The 22,756-nt window shown below is 36.4% G+C and overlaps 1 protein-coding gene across 1 annotated transcript; it reads left to right on the forward strand.

Moving 5' to 3' along the window:
- Window positions 1–1,448: 1,448 nt before the first annotated feature.
- On the forward strand, window positions 1,449–13,085 carry folr (folate receptor). The gene is made up of 5 exons (XM_061919483.1): window positions 1,449–1,610; window positions 7,236–7,371; window positions 7,466–7,654; window positions 10,133–10,268; window positions 12,751–13,085. The coding sequence occupies exons 2-5, from the start codon at window positions 7,240–7,242 to the stop codon at window positions 13,020–13,022; spliced, it is 729 nt and encodes a 242-aa protein (XP_061775467.1). The 5' UTR covers window positions 1,449–1,610; window positions 7,236–7,239; the 3' UTR covers window positions 13,023–13,085.
- The last annotated feature ends 9,671 nt before the right edge of the window (window positions 13,086–22,756 follow it).

Genomic DNA, 22,756 nt, shown 5'->3' on the forward strand with positions numbered 1-22,756 from the left:
TGATCGATATTTTGCACTGTTATACAATTTAATAAATCAGAAACTGATGCCATAGTGCTGTATTTTACTTCTTTATCTCTTTTTTCAACCAAAAATTATTTGCTCTGATTAGGGGGTACTTGAATTAAAAAAAATTTCACAGGGGGTACATCACTGAAAAAAGGTTGAGAACCACTGCATTTGAGAATTTAAATTATTATTTTTCTGGATTCTCGCGGCTGTGTTGGATCCATTATGGATTGAACTTTCACAGTATCATGTTAGACCCGCTCGACATCCATTGCTTTTGGTCCCCTATGGGGGGGTTGTCCACATATGTGGTCCTCTCCAAGGTTCTCATAGTCATCATTGTCACCGACGTCCCACTGGGTGTGAGTTTTCCTTGCCCTTATGTGGGCCTACCGAGGATGTCGTAGTTGTTTGTGTTGTGGTTTGTGCAGCCCTTTGAGACACTAGTGATTTAGGTCTATATAAATAATCATTGACTGATTGATTTTAATTCCACTTTATCATTTGGATTAATCATGATTAATCATCCGCCTGGATGACAGGCGGATCGGTGCGGCGTCTTCAGTAATGCGGACGTTGTATCGATCTGTTGTGGTGAAGAAGGAGCTGAGCCGGAAGGCAAAGCTCTCAATTTACCGGTCGATCTACGTTCCCATCCTCACCTATGGTCATGAGCTTTGGGTCATGAACGAAAGGATAAGATCACGGGTACAAGCGGACGAAATGAGTTTCCTCCGCCGGGTGGCGGGACTCTCCCTTAGAGATAGGGTGAGAAGCTCTGCCATCCGGGAGGAGCTCAACGTAAAGCCGCTGCTCCTCCACATCGAGAGGAGCCAGATGAGGTGGTTCGGGCATCTGGTCAGGATGCCACCCGAACGCCTCCTTAGGGAGGTGTTTAGGGCACGTCCAGCTGGTAGGAGGCCACGGGGAAGACCCAGGACAAGTTGGGAAGACTATGTCTGCCGGCTGGCCTGGGAACGCCTCGGGATCCCCCGGGAAGAGCCAGACGAAGTGGCTGGAGAGAGGGAAGTCTGGGCTTCCCTGCTTAGGCTGCTGCCCCCGCGACCCGACCTCGGATAAGCGGAAGATGATGGATGGATGGATGATTAATCATACTATAGTACTCGATCACATGATTGAAAATAACTTAAAATAAGAGCCCAATAGTCGGACACAAATGCAATTTAATTGTCAGAATGTCATACATGAACATTTTTTTGATGTTTTAAAAGGTGCACATATGAAATATTATCCTCATAAAAAATTCTTGAATGGGTTGTCAATCTACATGAGGCACAAACATTATTGGAATTGTTGTATTCTCAGGTCACCTTGCCATTTGGGTGGCTACATAGCAGGAGAAGACCTTGAGATAAGACTGTCTCTGTCCCTCACAAGTAGACGTAATACATTTCACCACCACACACACACACCCACAATAGACAGACTTTAGACTTTGGAAACCTATTTGTCGTGACATTAGACGACCATCATCTTTGGTCACATTCTCTTGCAAACACTCCAACTCATACACACGTTTATGCAAGTGTGTTTACACAAACTTTCTTGGGCTTCAGAAGGATCTGCAGACACTTGACACGGTAAAATGATTTCTACTACATGGGGAAATGACTTAAAACTTCAAGAGTGCTTAGAGCTTGATTTACAATGTTTTAAAACACGTTATCAACTCTTAGGTTAAATACTTGAACGTGATATTCATTTTGTGTGATATTGCTATTGATCTTTACTCAGTGGATTACTTTGGGGTATTAGGAGGGCACCTTCTAGTCTTGCTGAAATGTGCAGGTAGTAATAAGGGATACCACTTGATAGTAAGTCACACACTTCACCTACAATTTAAAGCACATTTCCTCCTGGAAGTCATAATGATTGTCGACTGAACACAAAATGTGAAAGAATTCTTGAACAGTCAAAATATTACATTGGAGTATTTTATTAGTGAATGAAAGGCAAGGTTCAGGCATCCTGAACATGTTTACAAGTGTAATTACCCCTTTATTATCCTAATGAATGCCAACAAAGTGATAGGAAAAACTGCTTTGCAATCACAAGTCAAGGTGGAAAGCCGATTTTAAAGTTCAGCTATTGTAAAAAATAATTTCAAAAGTGGTTTTAATGACAAAAAAATATTGAATGGCTTTTTGTATCAAATAGAGTTAAGACAAACTTAAGGCTTTTTTGACACATTTTGTCATGATCCTACATGACAGTTTAGACGTTTTTTGCCTATTATCCTGTATTTTGTATCATTTCCTGTCCCGCTGCTCCTATTTTGGCCTTAGTTCCAGCTGGATTCCATGTTTTGCTGCACCTTCACTCTCTGTTCTGTTTTCCTGATTGCACATATTTTTGCCTATACTGTAGATATTAATCCACCCTATTTAGTTTCACCTGTTGCTCCTTGCCGGCGCTGGATCATTGTCCTCTGTACCTTGACACGTCTTTGTCTTCTGTGCACGTCCATGATGCAATAGTTTCCTTTTGCCTTGCCTTGTTTTTTTTCCCTTAATATAAAGGGATTTTACCTTCACTTTGCCTACCTTGCTCTGCATCTCGGGGACGAAACTAGCAATGCCAACACAGAAAAGTAACGTATTTTCAGGTTTATGCAGGTCACATTAAAGCAGGGGTGTCCAAACTTTTGCAACTGAGGGCCGCACACTGAAAAATCAAAGCACGCGGGGGCCTGGTTGATATTTTTTCATTTTCAAAACTAATACACAATACACTTTTTTTTATTTTTTTATTGTTGGGGCTCCCTCAAGTTAGGTCTTAAGGACCCAGAAGGGTTTCGGTCTTAAACAAGGTTCAAAATAAGTCATTTATTATTTTTTTCATAAAACCCTTGAATCGCTAATTCTACTTCATTATTTGTTTTACTTTTTACGAGCTTTTTGTCAACATATTTTTGACGCGAAATACACAATATTTTTCCCAAAAATATTTTCAAAGTGAAATATTTAATGTGAAGTAATTTAATCCCTAAATGGGTCAATAATTCATAGCAAAATTATTTTGAATGTATTTTTTTTTTTTTTTTTAGCAAAGACAGTTATTAAATTCCACTAAAATCCTTAGGGATCCAAAAGTGTCCCACTGAAAAAAAAAGGTCATGCTTTTTTTTTTTTTTTTCATTCAACACTTAAATCTCTCTATCAGCTTCAGATAATGTATTGTAATTGGTTTAGTATATTTATAATAACAATCAATAGGATGATTAGTATAATTAGTATTAGTATATAATTAGTATGGGGAAAGAATTATATTTTGCTATTTTTCATGTTTTTATGTTTGTTGCATTGATGTCCTTTTTGTCCTTAAATCAATCAATAATTTATAGCAACATTGATTTTTATTCCTTATTAGTTTTTGAGAAATTATTTTTAAAATGGTGTTATTAGAGTCAACAATGCAACTTTTTCTCGTTGCATTTCACATATTTGCTCTTTTATTCCAGTTTTTAATGTTTAAAAAAATATATATATATTTTAGTACATTTAGAATGATGTGCTGCGGGCCGGTAAAACATTAGCTGCGGGCCGCAAATAGCCCCCGGGCCACACTTTGGACACCCCTGCATTAAAGGATGTGGCGAGCTCCTGAGCCTTGAGTTTGACAGCCAATCTGACAAAAATGCCATTTTTAATATTTCAAGCAGCTTGCAAGAAGAATAAGTTAATGTTCATTGTTTTCCTTAGTAAATAAAGTTCAGATTTTAGTACAGTATTAAGATTTTAGTACAGTATTAACATTTTTGCCATGTTGTCTTACCCACCAGATACTTGAACTTCTGGTTGTATTTGTTAATGTATTAATTCATTATTATTATTTATTGTGTGAATGCTCTAATGCATTCATGGTTTTCTACATCAAAATGAATCTATTTATTATTCAACTTATTCTTCTTCTTCTTCTTCTCCAGATTTTGGCGCGCTCTACCTTCCATATTGTTCACCCGATTCAACCGTTCCAACTATTCGGGAATTGCAGGCTTTCTCTTGACAAATTCTAAAAATTCCAGGTTTTCCGGGACATTTCCTTTCCCATTCAAAATGAATTGGCCATTTTTCAAACTTTCACCATTTCCACGGGTTTTCAACCAATTCAAACCATTCCACCTTACTTGGGGCGGCATAGCTCGGTTGGTAGAGCGGCCGTGCCAGCAACTTGAGGGTTGCAGGTTCAATTCCCGCTTCTGCCATCCTAGTCACTGCCGTTGTGTCCTTGGGCAAGACACTTTACCCACCTGCTCCCAGTGCCACCCACACTGGTTTAAATGTAACTTAAATATTGGGTTTCACTATGTAAAGTACTTTGAGTCACTAGAGAAAAGCGCTATATAAATATAATTCACTTCACTTCACCTTCAACACATTCCACCTTTCCAGAAAATTAAATCTTCCCTATTTCCAAGTTCAAAAAAATTCCAGGACTTTCAGGAATTCCTGTTTTTTTAAAGCCCTATTTTCACTTTTTTTTTCTGGCAACTACTCCTTCCACATTTTCAACCCACAAATCATTCCTCGGGCTTCACGGTGGCAGAGGGGTTAGTGCGTCTGCCTCACAATACGAAGTTCCTGCAGTCCTGGGTTCAAATCCAGGCTCGGGATCTTTCTGTGTGGAGTTTGCATGTTCTCCCCGTGAATGCATGGGTTCCCTCCGGGTACTCCGGCTTCCTCCCTCTTCCAAAGACATGCACCTGAGGATAAGTTGATTGGCAACACTAAATTGGCCCTAGTGTGTGAATGTGAGTGTGAATGTTGTCTGTCTATCTGTGTTGGCCCTGCGATGAGGTGGCGACTTGTCCAGGGTGTACTCCGCCTTCCGCCCGATTGTAGCTGAGATAGGCGCCAGCGCCCCCCGTGACCCCGAAAGGGAATAAGCGGTAGAAAATGGATGGATGGAAATCATTCCTATTAATCAGGAGGAAAAAAGTGTTGTTTTTTTAAACTGGAAACATTCCCTGTTTTCCTGAAATTCCAGGAATTCCGTACATTACAGCTTCAACATTTTTCGACCCATTTAAAAAAAAAAAATAGATAAAAAATTCCTACACCAACTCATTCACATTTTTTTAGCATTTTCAAAAAATTCTTGCTTTTTCCGAAATTCCCTCATACCATTTACCATACTTCAACATTTCTTGCCCAATTTAAACAATTCCAAAACCAGCCAATTCAAGACATTCATGCTCCTAATCATTTTCAAAAAATCCTGCTTTTCACCCAAAATTCCCAAATTTCCAGGAAGTTCCCATTGAAATGAATGGGACATTTTCAACTGTAAAAATTCCCAGTTTTCCTGAAATTTCAGGAATTCCATAATACAATTTCTCAATTAAAAATGTTACTACTTCAGCATTTCAAACGGTTCCAACACCAACCATTCACATTTCCAAAAATCACACTTTTCCCTAAATTCCCAAATTTCCAGGAAGTTCCCGTTGAAATGAATGGGACATTTTTCTAGGTTGCATGATTCCCACATTTTTCAACCTATTCAAACCATTCCAACATTGACACATTCCTCTTATCCTGGACAACGTACGCAGTTGTTTTTTTTATCTGGAAAAATTCCCTGTTTTCCTGAAAATCCAGGAATTCCGTAATACCATTTCTCCATTAAAAATGTTACTACTTCAACATTTCTCGACCGATTTGAAAAATTCCAACACCAACCATTCACATTTTAAAAAAAATCCGCTTTTCTCAAAATTCTAAAATTTCCAGGAAGTTCCCCTTAAAATGAATGGGACATTTTTCCAAGTTGCGCAATTCCTACATTTTTCAACCTATTCAAATAATTACAACATTAACACATTCCTCTTATCCTGGAAAAAGTACGCAGTTGTTTTTTGATCTGGAAAAATTCCCTGTTTTCCTGAAATTCCAGGAATTCCGTAATACCATTTCTCTAATAAAAATTTTACTACTTCAACATTTCTTGACCGATTTGAAAAATTCCAACACCAACCATTCACATTTCAAAGAATTCCGCTTTTCCCAAAATTCCCAAATTTCCAGGAAGTTCCCATTAAAATGAATGGGACATTTGTCCAAGTTGCACAATTCCTACATTTTTCAACCTATTCAAATAATTCCAACATTAACACATTCCTCTTATCCTGGACAAAGTACGCAGTTGTTTTTTGATCTGGAAAAATTCCCTGTTTTCCTGAAAATCCAGGAATTCCGTAATACCATTTCTCAATTAAAAATGTTACTACTTCAACATTTTTTGACCAATTTGAAAAATTCCGACACCAATCATTCACATTTCAAAAAAATTCCGCTTTTCCCAAAATTCCCAAATTTCCAGGAAGTTCCTGTTAAAATGAATGGGACATTTTTCCAACTTGCATGATTCCCACATTTTTCAACCTATTGAAACCATTCCAACATTGACACATTCCCTTTATCCTGGAAAAAGTATGCAGTTGTTTTTTTAAACTCAAAAAATTCCCGGTTTTCCCAAAATTCCAGGAATTCCGTAATACCATTTTTCAATTAAAAATGTTACTACTTCAACATTTTTCGACCAATTTGAAAAATTCCGACACCAATCATTTACATTTCAAAAAAATTCCGCTTTTCCCCAAATTCCCAAATTTCCAGGAAGTTCCCATTGAAATGAATAGGACATTATTCCAAGTTGCACAATTCCCCACTATTTTCAACCCATTCAAACCATTCCAACATTAACACATTCCTTTTATCCTCTTATCCAAACGAACGCTTTTCCAAGTACCAAACCAAATTCCGGTTTTCCTGGAAATTCTAACTCTCTCTAACCATTTCAGAACCTAAACGATTTCAACACTTTAACCGTTTCTACATTCATCCTACATTCCATTAGCATTTCAATTCAGCGTCAGCTCTTCAACATTCAAACCATTCCAACATTCAAACTATTCTTACTTTCATACTACATTGTGTCAGAATTTCACTTTTAACTTCAGCATTGGAGCATTCACACACAATTCCTTTAAGAATGGCCTCTTCTATTTTATTCTAAACTTTTAAGTTCTGGTTTTAATATGACACAATGTCCCCATGAATGCGCGTCCATCCATGTTTTTCTTGTGAACTTTCTTGTCGACTGATTGCAACATTGCGATAGGAAACAGAGCTTACAGTATATGATATATACACTCCTCAAATAAAAATGATAATTTGTCGTGTATTTTGCTGATTGTGCTGCAGAGACATGTGGGTTGTAGCTGTAGCCCTGCTGCTCACCCTCTGCAGTGGCTCACTTTCTCTGGACAAACTCAACATGTGTATGGATGCTAAACACCACAAAGTCGAGCCCGGCCCTGAGGGACAACTTTACCTTCAGGTGATGAACCCAACTTATTCTCATTCATGTTTCTCATTCTATGTCCCTTGAGCATTTCCAACAAAGCGTAAAAGTTATTTTTTGCTGTTTTTAGTGTGCTCCATGGCGTGACAATGCGTGTTGTACTGCAAACACCAGCACTGAAGCGCACGACGACAACTCCTACTTGTACAACTTCAACTGGAACCACTGTGGCGCTATGAGCCCAAAGTGCAAGCGACATTTCGTCCAAGACACTTGCTTCTATGAATGCTCACCACACCTGGGGCCCTGGATTCAAGAGGTGGGTTCTGGGTGCCCAGTTCAACATGTACTGCTAACACTAGACGGGAGTATAGGAGAGTGAGAAGATAGTAAGGGTAGTACCTCAGCTTAAAAGTTTATTTGGTTTTGTGAAGAAGCTACTAACTCAGGGGTCACCAACATTTTTTGAAACCAGGAGCTACTTCTTGGTTTGATACACACTTAAATAATTTGCCAGAAATAGCCAATTTGCTCAATTTACCTTTAATAAATAAATATATATATATATATATAAATACCATGTAGCCCGTAAGGACCAGCTGAGTAGCCCGCCGGCCTGTTCTAAAAATAGCTGAAATAGCAGCACTTACCAGTGATCTGCCTCTATTTTTTACATTCTATTTATTTACTAGCAAGCTGGTCTCGCTTTGCTCGACATTTGAATTCTGAGAGACAAAACTCAAATAGAGTTAGAAAATCCAAGAAAATATTTTAAAGACTTGGTCTTCACTTGTTTAAATAAATTCATTTATTTTTTTACTTTGCTTTCTCATTACTTTCAGAAAGACAATTTTACAGAAAAAATACAACCTTAAAAATGATTTTAGGATTTTTAAACACATATACCTTTTTACCTTTAAAATTCCTTCCTCTCCTTTCCAGACAACTTAAATCAATGTTCAAGTATTTTATTTTTTATTGTAAAGAATAATAAATACATTTTAATTAAATTCTTCACTTTAGCTTCTGTTTTTTCAACGAAGAATATTTGTGAAATATTTCTTCAAACTTATCATGATTAAAATTCAAAAAAATGATTCTGGCAAATCTAGAAAATCTGTAGAATCAAATTTTAATCTTATTTCAAAGTTTTTTGAATTTCTTTTAAAATTGTTGTTCTGGAAAATCTAGAAGAAATAATGATTTGTCTTTGTTAGAAATATAGCTTGGTCCAATTTGTTATATATTATAACAAATGAGAATCAGCACCTCCAAGTCCGAGTCCATGGTTCTCGCCCGGAAAAGGGTGGAATGCCATCTCCGGGTTGGGGAGGAGACCCTGCCCCAAGTCGAGGAGTTCAAATACCTAGGAGTCTTGTTCACGAGTGAGGGAAGAGTGGATCGTGAGATCGACAGGCGGATCGGTGCGGCGTCTTCAGTAATGCGGACGTTGTAGCGATCCGTTGTGGTGAAGAAGGAGCTGAGCCAGAAGGCAAAGCTCTCAATTTACCGGTCGATCTACGTTCCCATCCTCACCTATGGTCATGAGCTTTGGGTCATGACCGAAAGGATAAGATCACGGGTACAAGCGGCCGAAATGAGTTTCCTCCGCTGTGTGGCGGGGCTCTCCCTTAGAGATAGGGTGAGAAGCTCTGCCATCCGGGAGGGACTCAAAGTAAACCCGCTGCTCCTTCACATCGAGATGAGCCAGATGAGGTGGTTCGGGCATCTGGTCAGGATGCCACCCGAACGCCTCCCTAGGGAGGTGTTTAGGGCACGTCCAACCGGTAGGAGGCCACGGGGAAGACCCAGGACACGTTGGGAAGACTATGTCTCCTGGCTGGCCTGGGAACGCCTCGGGATCCCCCGGGAAGAGCTAGACGAAGTGGCTGGGGAGAGGGAAGTCTGGGTTTCCCTGCTTAGGCTGTTGCCCCCGCGACCCGACCTCGGATAAGCAGAAGATGATGGATGGATGGATAACAAAGTGCAGATTGGATTTTAACCTATTTAAAACATCTCTTCAATTTTTTTTAGATTAATCTTAATCAGGAAAAATTACTAATGATGTTCCATAAATTATTTTTTTTATTTTTTCAAAATGATTCGAATTAGCTGGTTTTTGTATTCATTTTTCTTTGTCGAATTTTGATTTTTAAAGAGTCGAAATTAAAGATAAACTATGTTTCATAATTGTATTTTCATTTTTTTTCCTGTTTTCTCCTCTTTTAAACCGTTCAATTAAGTGTTTGTTTCATCATTTATTCTCCACAAAAAACTTTCCGTAAAAGGGAAACAAATGTACGACGGAATGACAGACAGAAATACCCATTTTTTAAATATATATATAGATTCATTTATTAAAGGTAAATTGAGCAAATTGGCTATTTCTGGCAATTTATTTAAGTGTGTATCAAACTGGTAGCCCTTTGCATTAATCAGTACCCAAGAAGTAGCTCTTGGTTTCAAAAAGGTTGGTGACCCCTGATGCTTACTGAGGCTGAGCCAATCAGTGGCCACAATACTGAACAGCACGCTCTGATTGGTTTGGTCTCCTCTAGTGGGCAATGCTACTGGAGTATTGATATCTTTTTGTTAATTTTGCATTTTTTGGACCTTAATATTTTAGGATATACTTAAAAAATCTGCGATGTGGTGAAGCCGCAATATTTTGAAGGGTGATGTGGCAAGGGACTACTGTATAGAGTTAGTTGGTAACAACGATTAGACTTTCACCGGTACAAATTGATATCAGTAGTAAATGAGGGACAGTCATGGACCATCCAAACCCTTTTTGCAGGCGGATGAGAATTGGCGCAAGGAGCGAATCTTGAACGTGCCGCTTTGTTTGGAAGACTGCAATGACTGGTGGGAGGACTGCAAGGACGACATGACGTGCAAGACTAATTGGCACAAGGGATGGGACTGGAGCACAGGTATGACATGTCTTAAACCACTTGGGCATTTGCAACGTTATGATGACAGAGATCTTAAAGATGAATGAATGAATGGTTTATTTTGAGCCATGCAAACAAAACAAGAGAATGACATAAAATACAAAAGAAATATATAGATACATTATTTTTACACCTACACTGAAAACATTACATGTGACTAATCTTTTGTAGATGTCAAGATTGACTCAAAAGGGAGTGGGAAGAAGTAAACGTATTAGGTCCCACCCCCATACATATACAATATAATTATATATATATATACAATATATAATACAATAATATATATAGTTCAATTCAGTGGTTGCTGCTATATATTGTCTATATAAAATACATTTAAATTCACACACACTTACATATATACATATTTACACACACATATGTACACAACACACACATATATACACACATTTATACAATTTATGTATATATACATAAATACATAAATATATATATATATATATATATATATATATATATGTATATATATATATATATATATATATATGTATATATATATATATATGAATATATATATATATACATATATATATATATATATATATATATATATATATATATACACACATACATACACATAATGCCCATGTTCTCAAAAATCCAGTCTGAAAATCTCAGTGAAAAAAGCTTGAAAACAAACTCTTCCTTTCTAAGTAAATATTAGGTTTTGTTTTGTTTTGTAGATCAGAAAAGTCCAACTTTTTTCCTACTAAAAAAAAAAGATATAGCTTTTGAAAATCCATGTATGTATGCTAAGACAAAACAGGCTGCATCCTTGCCTTGTGTTGTCCACCTGAGCGATTGGTATATATATATATATATATGTATATATATATATATATATATATATATATATATATATATATATATATATATATATATATATATATATATATATATATACATATATATATATATTTATATATATATTATTTTTATTAAATCGACATAAAAAACACAATATACACTTACAATTAGTGCACCAACCACAAAACCCCCCCTTTTTCATGACAAAAACGTCCCTTTTTCATGACAAAGAAAAAAAAAAAAAAAGATTCTATTGAGCTATTGCAAGAAATTTAGGGATTTAACCATCTACGGTCCGTAAAATCATCAAAAGGTTCAGAGAATCTGGAGAAATCACTGCACGTCACCGATGATATTACGGACCTTTGAGCCCTCGGGCGGTACTGCATCAAAAAGCGACATCAGTGTGTAAAGGATATCACCACGTGGGCTCAGGAACACTTCATAAAACCACTGTCAGTAACTACAGTTGGTCGCTAGATCTGTAAGTGCAAGTTGAAACTCTACTATGCAAAGCCAAACCCATTTATCAACAACACCCTGAAACGCCGCCGGCTTCGCTGGGCCCGAGCTCATCTAAGATGGACTGATGCAAAGTGGAAAAGTGTTCTGTGGTCTGACGAGTCCATATTTCAAATTATATTTGGAAAAAGAAGACGTGGTGCCCTCCAGAACAAAAAGGAAAATAACCATTCAGATTGTTATAAGCGCGAAGTTCAAAAGCCAGCATCTGCGATGGTATGGGGGTGTATTAGTGCCCAAGGCATGGATAACTTACACATCTGTGAGGGTACCATTAATGCTGAAAGGTCCATACAGGTTTTGGAGCAACATATGTTGTCATCCAAGCAACGTTATCATGGACGCCCCTGCTTATTTCAGTAAGACAATGCCAAGCCACGTGTTACAACAGCGCGGCTTCGTAGTAAAAGAGTGCGGGTACTTTCCTGGCCCGCCTGCAGTCCAGACCTGTCTCCCATCGAAAATGTGTGGCGCATTATGAAGCGTAAAATACGACAGCGGAGTCCCCGGACTGTTGAACGACTGAAGCTCTACATAAAACAAGAATGGGAAAGAATTCTACTTTCAAAGCTTCAACAATTAGTTTCCTCAGTTCCCAAACAATTGAGTGTTGTTAAAAGAAAAGGTGATGTAACATAGTGGTGAACATGCCCTTTCCCAATTACTTTGGCATGTGTTGCAGCCATGAAATTCTAAGTTAGTTATTATTTGCAAAAAAAAAAAAAGTTTACGAGTTTGAACATCAAATATCTTGTCTTTGTAGTGCATTCAATTGAATATGGGTTGAAAATGATTTGCAAATCATTGTATTCCGTTTATATTTACATCTAACACAATTTCCCAATTCATATGGAAACAGGGTTTTTAAAAATATTTTAAATTCCCGTCCCGTTTTTTAAGGCGGTCCGTTTTTAGCATTCAGAAATTATTATGAGGTTTTGTATTAGTGTTCCTAAAAGTAGATATTCCACCCCCGGACACATTTTTTTCTCTAAATTTGGCGCCCCGAAGCAAAATTATTTCCCAGGCCTGTGTTAGATTCAAATCATTTGGGTTTTTTTTGCTCATATCAGGCCAACATTACCACGTCTTGAATCGTCATTCTCCATTACAGGTGTCAACAAATGCCCTGAAGGCAGCAAGTGCAGAAAATGGACGGATGTTTTCCCAACATCCAAGTCTATGTGTGAGCAGATCTGGTCAAACTCCTACCTTTATACTACGTACTCCAAAACGTCAGGGCGGTGCATGCAGCTCTGGTTCACGGGCTCAAACCCCAACAAGAAGGTAGCCGAGTATTACCTCAACAATGCACAACAACGTCGCAGTTTGGCCGTGACATCGCTGCTCTTCCTGGCAATCTCAACTCTTTCTGTACTGACTTGAAAAAAACAAAAACATTCTTCTTCTCAAGTTTTCTGGAGGAAGCAATAAAGTTTACTTTGATTATTGTGTCTCTTGTTTGGTCTTATTGTGTCACACAAAACGTCCATGAGAAAGTTATTTCTACCTTATTGTAGGGGTTTGAAAACGTCTCTTCCTAAGTGCACTAAAAAAGTTTAGAGCAGGGGTGTCCAAAGTGTGGCACATGGGCCATTTGGGGCTCCCAGCACATTCTATGAATACTCTTTTTAAAACACAGGGGAAAAGTGGAATGAAACAGCTAACAGGTGAAATGTAATGAGAAAAAGTTGCAATGTTGACTCTAATAACACAAAACTAGCCTGCTGGCTGTTTTTTTTTAAAAGCTGTCATTGCTAAAAAAATAAAAAATAATGAATCAACATCATTGTTGTTATGAATTATTGATCTATTCAAGGCTCTAAGTCAGGGGTCACCAACCTTTTTGAAACCAAGAGCTACTTCTTGGGTACTGATTAATGCGAAGGGCTACCAGTTTGATACACACTTAAATAAATTGCCATAAATAGCCAATTTGCTCAATTTACCTTTAATAAACAAATCTATATATATAAAAAAAAATGGGTATTTCTGTCTGTCATTCCGTCGTACATTTTTTTTTCTTTTATAGAAAGTTTTTTGTAGAGAATAAATGATGAAAAAAACACTTAATTGAACGGTTTAAAAGAGGAGAAAACGCGAAAAAAATGAAATTGAAATTTTGAAACATAGTTTATTTTCAATTTCGACTCTTTAAAATTCAAAATTCAACCAAAAAAATTAAGAGAAAAACTAGCTAATTCGAATCATATTGAAAAAATTAAAAAAATAATTTATGCAACATCATTAGTAATTTTTCCTGATTAAACTACATTTTAAAATTTTGATGACATGTTTTGAATAGGTTAAAATCCACATTGAAATAAAATTTGAATTTGATTCTACAGATTTTCTAGATTTGCCAGAATCATTTTTGGGGAATTTTAATCATAATAAGTTTGAAGAAATATTTCACAAATATTCTTCGTCGAAAAAAACAGAAGCTAAAATGAAGAATTAAATTAAAATGTATTTATTATTCTTTACAATAAAAAAAAAACTTGAACATTGATTTAAATTGTCAGGAAAGAAGAGGAAGGAATTTTAAAGGTAAAAAGGTATATGTGTTTAAAAATCCTAAAATCATTTTTAAGGTTGTATTTTTTCTCTAAAATTGTCTTTCTGAAAGTTATAAGAAGCAAAGTAAACAAATGAATGAATTTATTTAAACAAGTGAAGACTAAGTCTTTAAAATATTTTCTTGGATTTTCAAATTCTAATTGAGTTTTGTCTCCCTTAGAATTAAAAATGTCGAGCAAAGCGAGACCAGCTTGCTATTAAAAAAAAAAAAAAATAGAGGCAGCTCACTGGTAAGTGCTGCTATTTGAGCTATTTTTAGAACAGGCCGGCGGGGGACTCATCTGGTCCTTACGGGCTACCTGGTGCCCGCGGGCACCGCGTTGGTGACCGCTGCTCTAAGTACGTCACATCAAAAATTCCACTTCAAAATAATTCGGGGGCAAAATATGTTGAGTATTTGCCATAAAAACAAAAGTGCAAAAAATAAACTTGAAAAATAATAAAAACGTTTAATCGACAGATCTGAAGTTGATCTACAAACTTAAGCGTTTTATGACAGGAGCCCTTTTGGATCTTCAGCAAGAATTTTAGTAGGACTAATTTCTTCAACTGTCACAGCTCAAAAAATGTTAATGAAACAAAATCAATGTTGTTATGAATTATTTCATCGATGAAATATTCCCTTTTTATTTATTTTTTTTGAGGGGGGGGGGTATTGCCATAAAACTTAAAAAAAACACAAAACTGTATATCGACAGATAGACCTGAAGTTGATCTGGAGGTTTAACTATTACATAAAAATTAATTATTAATATGTGGTCTATTTTTTTTTCAAATATTTTTATTACATTTTGCAGACAGTACAGTATGAAAGAACAGGGTAACAGCAAATTAAAGGAATCTGCACATTTTACAATAAACATAGTAAACCCCACTCCTTACAGTACCCACTCAGTTCCCAAAGTAATTGTCACCTCGTGCCCACAACAAAAATAGACACACATGAATATATGTGGTCTATTTTTAACATTTTTATGACTGAGACCCAGGGAAAAACAGGGGTTAACCTAAAGGTTATTGAAAAAATCTCTCTATTGAATTGGTTTTAAAAATGTCCCTGCATGCTTTGATTTTTTTTCAGTGTGCAGACCTCATTGGAAAAAGTTTGGACACCCTAGTTTAGAGGATGTTTTTCTTGACAGTATAAACTACAATAGGTTTTTGTCATATTGACCCAGAAGACCTTTCCTGCAAAAGTATTTTTAGGATAAGTCTCACCTTAAAACTCATCTGTATACTCTAGCCTTTAAATAGACCTCCTTTTTAGACCAGTTGATCTGCCGCTTCTTTTCTTTTTTTTCTCCTATGTCCCCCCCTCCCTTGTGGAGGGGGTCCGATCCGATGACCATGGATGAAGTACTGGCTGTCCAGAGTCGAGACCCAGGATGGACCGCTCGTCGGGACCCAGGATGGACCGCTCGCCTGTGTATCGGTTGGGGACATCTCTACGCTGCTGATCCGCCTCCGCTTGGGATGGTTTCCTGTGGACGGGACTCTTGTTGCTGTCTTGGATCCGCTTTGAACTGAACTCTCGCGGCTGTGTTGGAGCCACTATGGATTGAACTTTCACAGTATCACGTTAGACCCGCTCGACATCCATTGCTTTCGGTCCCCTAGAGGGGGGGGGGTTGCCCACATTGAGGTCCTCTCCAAGGTTTCTCATAGTCAGCATTGTCACTGGCGTCCCACTGGATGTGAATTCTCCCTGCCCACTAGGTGTGAGTTTTCCTTGCCCTTATGTGGGTTCTTCCGAGGATGTTGTAGTCGTAATAGTTTGTACAGTCCTTTGAGACATTTGTGATTTAGGGCTATATAAATAAACATTGATTGATTGATTGATTGAAATTCATCCATCCATCAATTTTAGTCGCCACCTCGTCGACGGCCAAAATAAATAGACAGACAATATTCACACTCATTTTCACACACTACGGCCAATTTTGTGTTGCCAATCAACCTATCAATCAATCAACAATCCTCATTTTAAAATTTGCTTCATAATCCTTCCTGTGTTAACATCGAGCCATTTTTGTCGAGTGGTCGTGCCGTGGTTGCATATCTTCAGGCTACCAGTGTGTGTGTGTGTGTGTGTGTGTGTGTGTGTGTGTGTGTGTGTGTGTGTGTGTGTGTGTGTGTGTGTGTGTGTGTGTGTGTGTGTGTGTGACAGAAAGAAAAGCTCTGACTTACATTGTTAGAAGTCATTTGGCGCCACCTGTTGGTTTGTATGTAGAAGTCCCTGTAAAGCAGGGGTCGCCAACCTTTTTGAAACCAAGACCTACTTCTGGGGTACTGATTAATACGAAGGGCTACCAATTCGATACACACTTAAATAAATTGCCAGAAATAGCCAATTTGCTCAATTTACCTTTAATAAATAAATCTATACGGATGGATGGATATATAAAAAAATGGGTATTTCTGTCTGTCATTCCGTCGTACATCTTTTTTCCTTTTACGGATGTTTTTTTTGTAGAGAATAAATGATGAAAAAACACTTAATTGAACGATTTAAAAGAGGAGAAAGCAGGAAAAAATGAAAATTTAATTTTGAAACATAGTTTATCTTCAATTTCGAGTCTTTGAAATTCAAAATTCAACCGAAAAAAAGAAGAGAATATTTTTGGAATAATTAAAAAATATATTTATGGAACATCATTAGTATTTTTTCCTGATTAAGATTAATTTTAGACTTTTGATGACAGGTTTTAAATAGGTTAAAATCCAATCTGCACTTTGTTAGAACATATAACAAATTGGACAAAGCTATATTTCTAACAAAGAAAAATTAATATTTCTTCTAGATTTTCCATAACAAAAGTTTTAAAAGAAATTCAAAAGACTTTGAAATAAGATTTACATTTGATTCTACAGATTTTCTAGATTTGCCAGAATGTTTTTTGGGGACTTTTAATCATAATAAGTTTGAAGAAATATTTCACAAATATTCTTCGTCGAAAAGACAGAAGCTAAAATGAAGAATTAAATTAAAATGTATTTATTATTCTTTACAATAAAAAAAAGATTTAAACATTGATTTAAATTGTCAGGAAAAAAGAGGAAGGAATTTAAAAGGTAAAAAGGTATATGTGTTTAAAAATCCTAAAATCATTTTTAAGGTTGTATTTTTTCTTTAAAATTGTCTTTCTGAAAGTTATAAGAAGCAAAGTAAAAAAAAAAAATGTATTTATTTAAACAAGTGAAGACCAAGTCTTTAAAATGTTTTCTTGGATTTTCAAATTCTATTTGAGTTTTGTCTTTCTTAGAATTAAAAATGTCGAGCAAAGCGAGACCAGCTTGCTAGTAAATAAATAAAATTTTAAAAATAGAGGCAGCTCACCGGTAAGTGCTGCTATTTGGGCTATTTTTAGAACAGGCAAGCGGGCGACTCATCCGGTTCTTACGGGCTACCTGGTGCCCGCGGGCACGGCGTTGGTGACCCCTGCTGTAAAGCAAATATGAGGGTAAAAATACTGCTTTATATTCAAGTCAATTTTAGAAAACAATATTGTAAAAAGGGTGTCCAAATTTTTTATTCTACTCATCGCTGCACTTGGACAAATTAAAAGATTAAACATTGTGTTGTTTTTTCAATATCATGCCTTTTTGCTCTATTTTTGTTGATTAAATTAGCTCTTGACACCCCTGCCTTACCTTTTTTGGTATACATAGAAACTGCATTTGGACAGTTGATACGTGATTATTTACCAATAAAGTGCATTTTATAACATTAACCTACAGCATATCCATGTTCCATACCAAGGGAGGCTTGAGATCTACCCCATATTACTTTGGGTATACAATGATAGGACTGATTACTTGTCGGTCACAGGACTGACACAAGGGCCTCGTTTACACTGCACACCAAATCTGATTACTTTGCTCTCAAGCGACACAGATTAGATTTTTTTGCCAGTCTAAAAGCTTTAAAGTGCTATAAATCTGACCTTTTCACATCAGATTCAGGCCACATCAGGAGGTGTATTTTCCTGGCCATAGGGCGCACTGGATTATAAGGCGCACTGCCGATGAATGGTCTATTTTTTTATCTTTTTTCATATATTAGGCCAGGGGTGTCCGAAGTGCGGCCCGGGGGCTATTTGCGGCCCACAGCTAATTGTTTAACGGCCCACCACACATAGTGAAAAAATTGCAAAATTGATAGTATTGCAAAAATTAAAAAAAACATTTCAAAAAAGTGGAATGAGGTGAAATCTAATGAGAAAAATTGGCAATGTTGACACAAAGTTGCCATGCAGGCAGTTTTTTTTGTTCCTTTTATCTTTATTTTCTTTTTTTTCCATTGCTCAAAAAAAAGGACAAAAAAATCTATTTTAAAATGATTTATTATTTAAAAATTATCACTTTAAAATGTTTTATGTTGAAAAAATATTGCATATGTTGTGTGGTTGTCATATGAAAACTTTAAAGTTTGGACAAAAGAGCATAAAACAAACAAAATAATAGTTCAAACTTAAAATCGACAGATATATCGGAAGTTGATCTTGAAATTTAAGAGATAAAAGTAAAAAAAAACTAATAAAAATGTATCACTTTATTAGTGGGGAACCTTTCGGATCTCAAATATATTTAGTAGGATTTTATTTAACTTTTCACTGTGATTACTTAAAAATATTAAATAGTTAAAATCAATGGTGTCCTGCATTATTGATCTTTGAGGGCTTTAATTGCTAAATAAAGGAACTCTCCTGAAGGAATCAATAAATTACTATCTATCTATCTATCTAAATACTGCATATTTCGGTTTTACTATAAAAAACAAAGTTGTCTTTGACGGAAAAGGTATTACTTTAGATCAACCTCAAGTTGATATAGAGATTTACTGTAAGCAATGCATTAAATGAAAAATAATAATAATAATTTGACTATTTTTTTTTATTTTTGTGACTGAGACCCTCTATGCTCCCCAGGATCCCTAAGGATTAAAAAAAAAAATCCATATATTTTGTTATGGTTTGAAAATGAAAAATATAATAATGGCCCCCGCATGCTTAAATTTTTCCGTGTGCGGCCCTCTGTGGAAAAAGTTTGGACACCCTTGTATTAGGCGCACCGGTTTATAGTGCGTATTAAAGGAGTCATTTTTTTTTTTTTTTTTAATTCTGAATTGAAAACACTTCCTTGTGGTCTACATAACATGTAATGGTGGTCCTTTGGCTAAAATGTTGTATAGATTAAAGTTAAAGTACCAATGATTGTCGCACACACACTAGGTGTGGTGAAATCTGTCCTCTGCATTTGACCCATTCCCTTGTTCACCCCCTGGGAAGTGAGGGGAGCAGTGGGCAGCAGCGGTGCCGCGCCCTGGAATCATTTAGGATTATGTTTTACAGATCATCTTCAAGCCGCTTTCCGACAGTCGCTTCCGGGTGTGCCGTGTTGTGGGCGGTCTTATTTACGTGGCTCACCTTCGGCAGCTTCTTCTCCCCGCCATCTTTGTTGTAGCGGTGTATCGTGCAAGGACGGGAGTGGATGAAGTGTCAAAAGATGGAGCTAACTGTTCTAATGACATTTAGGCTTTACTTAAATCAATAACGGAGTAGCATCTTCTCATCTGGAAACAACAACATGGCCTGTGAAAAAACATCCGACCGGAACTCTAATAACTAAAGTTCCATGGGTGAATAATGTAAACTCACTACACAAGTATGTTTTAGCGCTTTTATGGCGAGTTTACTGACAGATATAAGTAAGAATTTTACACTACTACGGAAGATGAATGTCCCATAACAAGAAGATAGAGAAAAAGAAGAAGCTTTATCGACTACGGTGTCGCCACCGATTACAAAGGCGGACTGGCGCAAATTTTCAGGATATATGCAGATCCAAAATACAGATCAGCAGGTACCAGAAGGTAAGAAAAGTTGCTTTTACATAGTAATGCGAAACAGAACGCCAGATAATATGTCTTACCTTATACATACACCATAATAATACTCTTAGGTTTTATGCGCCGACAATCCATCAAGCGGTGCGGCTTCATAGCTTACCAAAGTCGTACTAAAATATTTTGATATATTTTTGAGCACCGTGTGTAATGTTTTCTATTCTCAATGGAACATATAAAATGTTGGTGTTGTTTACAGTACTCGAGTCATACTGCCATCATAGTGCAGTCTACACGTATCTCTTATGTTTGACTGCCGTCTACTGGTCACATTTGTCATTACACCATGTACAAAATAAAATTGCTTGGAGGTGGGTAAGCAAAACCAGAATTATTCTGTACATTAGACGCACCGGGTTATAAGGCGCACTGTCGAGTTTTGAGGGAAAAAAAGGATTTTAAGTGCACCTTATAATCCGGAAAATATGGTAGTCTATATCCAATTGGAATCTGATCGTTTGAAATGGGACTTCAGTCTTAACGCAATGCGACCTGAACGCAACCCGTTCTCCTTTGGCTGAGTTTTTCGTCATTTTTGGGTGAGCTATGTCATCCGTGTGCGGGGAAAGACGCAGCCTGCCAGCGAAAGTGGATACTTCATCACAACATCCGTTTTTTGTGAGCAATGTCTATTTTCAAAGGCCGAATTTTCGGTGCATCACGAGTCAATACTGCGCAAATATTAGTTTATATGTAATATGTGAATATGTATTTTGAATTAGAAAAACTAGCGATTGTTGAAGGATCGCCATGGTGTATTTGCTTATTTGCATGCAAGTTACATCAAGGCCAGATTGGGGCCATATTGGAGCAACATTGGGGCCACATCGGGGCCGTGCACGTTTACACTGGAGTCTGATAAAGATCACATTTAGTGTAAAAAGTCAGCTAGAAAAAATAAGTTTTCCAAAAAATCAGATTTGGGCCACTTTGGCCTGCCATGTAAACATAGTCATAAAGACAGACAACCGTTTACACTTTCTCATTTAAATAAGATTGTAACAGGTGGACCCCAACTTAAACAAGTTGATAAACTTATTCGGGTGTTACCATTTAGTGGTCAATTGTACGGAATATGTACTGTACTGTGCAATCTACTAATAAAAGTATCAATCAATCAAAAAGGTTGGAATACCCAGAATCAGAAATGTCTTTCTGACATAGTGAAAAACTTATACATTTTTGGAGTAAATCTATTAAGACTCTGATTCTTCTATAATTGCATCAACTTTTAAAGAGAATGTCACATCTATATTAGGTTATAAATCAAACTGCACAGAGGGAATTGTTTCTGGGGTCCAAGAGGTCGAATCATCACATGACCATTCTAGGCCAGCATCAATGGTTAGTGGGATCCATTGCTTGTTGATTATTGGCTTCCAGTTCTCTCGGAATGTGTTTGCGTGTGAGTGTGTACTGTGTGTGTGTGTGTGTGTTGCAGGTTAAAGTATAAACAGACATTCCTTGAATCAGTTTTCATAGTTTATCTATTATCAGAAGCATGTATTGATTTATGAATTGATTTACAAGGACCCCCAATTTAAACAAGTTGAAAAACATATTCAGGTGTTACCATTTAGTGGTCAATTGTACGGAATATGTACTAAACTGTGCAATCTACTGATAAAAGATTCAATCAATCAATGAAGTGTATAAATCTATTCAACCCTTAAATGACATTTGGGACTTTTTAGTACTTTTGTTGTTGTTTTTTGGCCATAATTTTGCTTCTGTTACTCCATACAGAATCATTCTCAGTCAGTGAAAAATGTTTCATGCTAGATTTATTAATTATATTTCAAAACGTTGTCGTAGATCAATCAGATGCTGGGAATACATTTTACCCATATATCGCACACTCGGTACAAAAATGTCCTCATTGAGCCCCACTGTTAACCAAAATGTTAAATTGCATTTTTTTTTACTTTGGGGTTTCAAAGTAAACGTGACCAACTTTTTTTCCCCCAAAATTAAACACTGAAATCAAAAAAGGCCGGTTTATATTGTGTAACGACAGTGTGAATAAAATTAGTGTTTATAATGACAGTAAAAGGTGACATTTTTGTCACTAACACTATGTATATTAAGACCTGATATTGAGGGGGAAAACAGCCAACTAAAATTAATTACAGGGAAAATAGCTTAGAATAACTCATGTAACTTAAAACTCATGTGTCTTCACAAAATTAAAAAAGTCTTTTTTTTTTTTAAATAAATGGGTATCTAGAGGGTCAAAATAATCAATAATATAATAATTAAAATGTAATATATATATATATATATATATATATACATATATATATATATATATACATATATATATATATATATATATACATATATACAAACCCCGTTTCCATATGAGTTGGGAAAATTGTGTTAGATGTAAATATAAACAAAATACAATGATTTGCAAATCATTTTCATCCCATATTCAGTTGAATATGCTACAAATACAACATACAATATAATAATCATTAACATTAGAATTTAATGCCAGCAACACGTGACAAAGAAGTTGGGAAAGGTGGCAATAAATACTGATAAAGTTGAGGAATGCTCATCAAACACTTATATGGAACATCCCATAGGTGTGCAGGTTAATTGGGAACAGGTGGGTGCCATGATTGGGTAT

This window comes from Nerophis ophidion, linkage group LG13 (assembly GCF_033978795.1).
Source record: "Nerophis ophidion isolate RoL-2023_Sa linkage group LG13, RoL_Noph_v1.0, whole genome shotgun sequence".
Lineage (NCBI taxonomy): Eukaryota > Metazoa > Chordata > Actinopteri > Syngnathiformes > Syngnathidae > Nerophis > Nerophis ophidion.